General features: G+C 69.0%; 1 protein-coding gene across 1 annotated transcript in view; it reads right to left on the bottom strand.

Annotated features, from left to right (window-relative positions):
- Positions 1-758: 758 nt before the first annotated feature.
- Positions 759-4527, bottom strand: part of RHPN1 (rhophilin, Rho GTPase binding protein 1) — a 10542-nt gene continuing 6773 nt past the window's right edge. The window contains exons 10-19 of the mRNA XM_010834519.1: positions 4179-4321; positions 3921-4087; positions 3541-3734; positions 3051-3207; positions 2866-2970; positions 2444-2638; positions 2071-2147; positions 1712-1858; positions 1468-1629; positions 759-1133 (exon numbers count right to left, since the gene is read on the bottom strand). Coding sequence (XP_010832821.1) covers positions 963-1133; positions 1468-1629; positions 1712-1858; positions 2071-2147; positions 2444-2638; positions 2866-2970; positions 3051-3207; positions 3541-3734; positions 3921-4087; positions 4179-4321 — 1518 coding nt within the window. The 3' untranslated portion in view covers positions 759-962. The remainder of the gene's footprint in view (positions 1134-1467; positions 1630-1711; positions 1859-2070; positions 2148-2443; positions 2639-2865; positions 2971-3050; positions 3208-3540; positions 3735-3920; positions 4088-4178; positions 4322-4527) is intronic.

The following is a 4527-nucleotide window of genomic DNA, read 5'->3' as shown; positions in this document are numbered from 1 at the left end:
GGAGACAAGGCAGGGGTGGGCACGGAGCTTGGCTGGAGGGGACATGGGGTTAGGGCCTGGCCTGCAGTGAGGCAGGCAGCTCCGGAAAGGACTGGACTGCAGGAACTGGGCTGGGGTCAGAGGCCCTCGATGCACACGGGGTCGGAAGAGGGGACAGGAGGTACGGAAGCAGGGAGGGAGTCCCGCTCTGCACGGAGGGACAGCAGAAGGCATGCAGTAGTTGGGCTCTGCTGGGACACCATTCGGGTAAGAGGCCATGCTGTGGACACCTGGGCTGCTTGTAGAGGGAGGGGCAGGGCAGGAGGGAAGCTGGTCCTTCTCCAGCCTGTGGGGCACCAGGTGGACCAGTGGGGGGGTGCTCACCAGGGGTCACTGCGGGCCAAAGAGAAGCTGGGCTTGGGGCGGTGGTCCTGAGGGAGGGTGTGGACAGGGGGTGGCATGCTGGGAGGAAGGGGACGGGAGAGCTCAGCCAGGGGCCTCAGGAGCCCAGCACAGGGGCAGCGGGCATCTGAGCTGCAGGGGCCGCTGCCACACATCCCCCTAGCCTGCCCCCTTCTCCCGTGACAGCTCCTTCCCGTCCGAGAGGAGTCCATGGACACCTCCACCCAGGCAGCTGCCCTCTAGTGGGCAGTTGGGACACAGGAGGACAGGGCAGCTCAGAGACAGTCTCCTGGCACGTGGGATTCAGTGCTCAGAGTAACTGTGACACATCTCGTGTGGGTGCTGCACCTGGCCCCCCGCACTGGCTCAGACACATCTCATCAGACATCGTCTTTAATGGGCAGCTCTGGGCACTGGGTGGGGCAGCTGACTGGCTGAAGCTCCTGGGTCCTGGATCAGGAAGGTCTGCACGGGGGTCCTCGCTCCCAGCCAGCTGGAGCCTGCACTGGGGCCCTTGTGTGGGGGGAGCCGGCCCCTCACCACCACCCTGGGCAACCCAGAGGATAAGGGCAGCAAGCAGCTCAGGGCTGTGGGGCTGGGGACAGCCTCCTTCCAGTCTTGCCCCTGTTGGCCTTGCGGTTCCAGCCGAGGAGGGGCCTGGGCCTCGGGCTGCCTCGTGAGGGCACTGGTGTCTCCTGGCCACACTCCTTCTGGCTCCTCAGAAGCCCCCCAAGGGCTGGCCGGCGGTCCCCCTGTGTTCACCATAGAAATGGATGTGGGTCAGCTCCCCTGGCCTGGCCTGCTTGTGGCCAGCTAGTGAGCGCCAGGGGACGAAATGGTGGGGATTCAGGGGGTGGGGGGTCCATGTGAGGATGGCCATGGGGCAGGGCCCCCATGGGTTTGCCCTGCTGGGGGGCAGCGCTCCAGAGGCAGCTTCTGCCCAGAGCAGCTGAGGGGCGGGCTGGGCCTCGTGGAGGACCGTCCCAGCACCCTCGTAGCATCTGTGGGTATTTGGGGCCTGGCCAAAGGCCAAGGCTGGGGCGGGACAAGGAGTTAGGGAGACCCTCCCAAGGCCCTGGGGCTCACCGAGACGGGCAGCTCGGCAGCAGGCAGCAGCGTGACCACCTGCAGGCTCACGCCCTCGTCACCCACGCCCTTCAGCTGGGCCACCAGCTCCGCGTGCTTCCACCACCTGCACGGCTGCCCGTTCACCGACACGATGTAGTCACCCTCCTTCAGGCCAGCCTCCTGCAGCAGACGGGGGAGTCCCACAGCACCCCTCCACCTCTGGGTGGTCCCACCTTCCCTGCCTCCGGTGAGGGGGCCTTACCGCAGCCCGGCCCCCCGGAACGACGGCAGCAATGAGAACAGGCGAGTCTCCCCGCAGCGTGAAGCCGAAGCCTCCCTCTCCTCGAGACAGGTGAACAGGCCCCACCAGCCGCCAGTGGTTCTTGGCTGAGAAGACGGACAGGGGCCCCTGGGGGGGTCAGGGGTCAGAGGTCAGAGGCCGGGCTGGGCTGCTGCACTTGGAGGAGCCCCCCGGCCTGGAGCACTCTTGCCCTCATCTCTCCATTTGGTGACAGAGACTGGTGGGTCAGCAGTGGGGCTGGGCAGGGTGGGGCCCCCCTCGAGGACCTGCCTGAGTGCCAGGAAAGAGCTGAGGAGGCGGAGGCCTGGGAGGGTGCTCACCAGCCGGTGGAAGATATCAGCTACCTTCACCCGGGAGAAGCTGGGTGTCCTGCCCTCTGGCCTCTGCTGCGTCTTAGCTGAAAGGATGAAGGTGAAGGGAGGCAGGGCTGAGTCCAAGGCTCAGGGTCCCAGGGTGGTGGCCCGAAGTGCAGCCGTGCACTCCGGCCCCTCTGGGCACCACCAGCAGGAAGAGCCTGGTGGCTTTGGCGTCTGACGTCCCTGGGGGGACGGGGCAGGCACGGAGCAGCGAGGAGCTGTCATAGCGGCTCGCTCTGAGGGCTCTCTGTGTGGCCCATGGACCTTGATTGCAGGGGCCTCTGCCTGGCACCCGCGCTGGGGCCAAGACACACCCACCCCGGGGCCCGGTGCTCACGCTGGATGTCAGGGGCCTCGGTGGCCTCGTGGAAGTCGTCCTCCAGGTCGAGCTCCGAGTACTTGGCCAGAGAGCGCTGCAGTGCCTGGGCCAGCACGGCCTGCAGCAGGTCCTCCCGGCGCAGGGCCCGGCACACGGCGTGCAGCTGCAGCGCCGCCTCCTGCCCCAGGAGGGCCCGCCTCAGGTGGGCCTTGCCTGTGGGACCGAGCTGACTCATGCTGCTGGGGCCCCTCCAGGCCCCCACCCCACATGCAGCTGGAGGAGGGCAGGTCAGGGCTTCCAGGTTCATGCTGGGTCCGCCAGGGAAGAGCTGCCTCCCACGGGTGCCTGCCCTGCCCAGGAAGCCCCCCGCACTGTTGGCGCCCCATGGGGAGTGACGGCTGGAGTGGGGCGCTCACGGCGGCAGGGGCCTAGGGCCTCACCCAGCTTGCTGCGTTCCTCGCGCTCCTGAGGCAGCGCCGGGCCCCGGGCCTCAGCCGAGGACAGGAACACCTTCTCGAGGACAGGGAGCTCTGACTCGGCCACCGCTGGAGGTCAGAGACGGCAGTGAGCCGCCACACAGGCCCCTGGCAGCATGGCACGCGGGCACGCGGGGCGGGGCACTCACAGGCGCCGTCACACAGGCCCAGGGCCGCGTGGTAGTGGGCCAGGGCGTGGAAGTGCTCCGCCTTCACATGCACCAGGGTGATCCAGGGGAAGGGTGCGTAGCCCCGGACGGGAGGCTGGGCCATGGTCCGACGCACCAGCCGGTACTCGGCCGCCACCTGCTGGCACACGGGAGGACGGAGGGGCCTGCCGCGAGCCCGGTGTCCTGGGCCCCGGCCTCTGCCCACCCTGGGGCCCCTCCTCCACCAAACTCCCAGTGGCCCTGCCCCACGTCGAGACGAGGTCAGGGGTCGGGGCCCCCAGTCCCTGCCCTGATTGGCATCACTCCGGACGTGGGGACTCAGGGCCCCGGGACCCTGAACAGTGCCCCCCGAGGACAGCTGGCTTCCCCGCAGCCGCCCCTCCCGGCCCCGGCCCGCCCCTCAGCTCAGCGGGCACCCGAAGAGCCGACGCCTGGCCCGTCCCCCCGGACAGCCGCCCCCCACCCTCACCTGGGCCGCCTCCTGGGCGAGGCGCAGCTGGGCCAGGCAGTCGTGGGCGGCCCTGGGGGCCTGCAGCAAGAGGCCCTCGAAGACACACTCCTGGGCCTGGGCGCGCATGAGCTGCTCCAGCATGGAGAGCGAGGCGGGGCTCATGTCCAGGCTGGGTGCATGGGAGAAGTTCTCCCTCAGGAGGCTGAAGGCCCCTGCGGGGAAGACGGGGCTCAGGGGGGGCTGCCCAGCCCTCGCCCTAAGCCCCTCACAGAGGGCCTGTGTGTGCCGAGCCCCTCGGGCTAGGGGGCCACCACGCCTGTCCCCCCTACCCCGACTCTGGCCCTCGAGCCTGAAAGTAAGGACTGCAAAGGCACAGCTGTGAGGTCTGGCAGCCTCACCGGCAGCCCTCTGAAAGGCCTCCACCGCACGGCCGATGCCCTCGGGGCAAGAGCGGTTCTGGCGAGCCCCGATCTGGGTGTGCAGGGCACCGATGTTGAACAGCACGCTTCCCTTCTCGAAGGCCAGGGCCCGCTGCTGGGCTGGAAGCCCTGTCAGTGAGTCGTACCTGCAGGGTTGGGTCAGGCTGGGAAGAGTTCCCACAAGAAGCTGGGGGTCTCAGGAACGCACCCGGGGCTCCTGCCCACCCCAGCCCCTACCAGTGGAAGAGCAGCCCGAGGCTCCGGGCAGGGGTGACAAAGCGTGCCTCCAGGAAGCAGAGCTGGTTGTAATAGGCCGTGAGCAGCTCCAGGCCGGCCTTGCTCCGGCTGGGGGTCCGCGTGGCCTGCCAGATGGAAGTCAGCTGGGTCCTACCGCCCCCGCCCGCCCCAGGGCACACGCGGCATCCCCTGGGATGTCACAGCTCCAGGGGGCGCCCCAGGGTCTGGGGGTGAACATAGTCACACGTGCCCTCCCGGGAGTTGCTGGGGCCCACACGTGCCACTCCAGGGGACTGCAGGGCGCTGGGGCGGGAGGCGGGGCAGGGTCCCCGGGGTGGGCACGGGCACA

The sequence above is a fragment of the Bison bison genome, unplaced genomic scaffold, assembly GCF_000754665.1.
Source record: "Bison bison bison isolate TAMUID 2011002044 unplaced genomic scaffold, Bison_UMD1.0 scf7180017845425, whole genome shotgun sequence".
Taxonomy (NCBI): Eukaryota; Metazoa; Chordata; class Mammalia; order Artiodactyla; family Bovidae; genus Bison; species Bison bison.
Note: the sequence above shows the minus strand (reverse complement) of the source record. Positions and strands in the feature narration are given on the sequence as shown.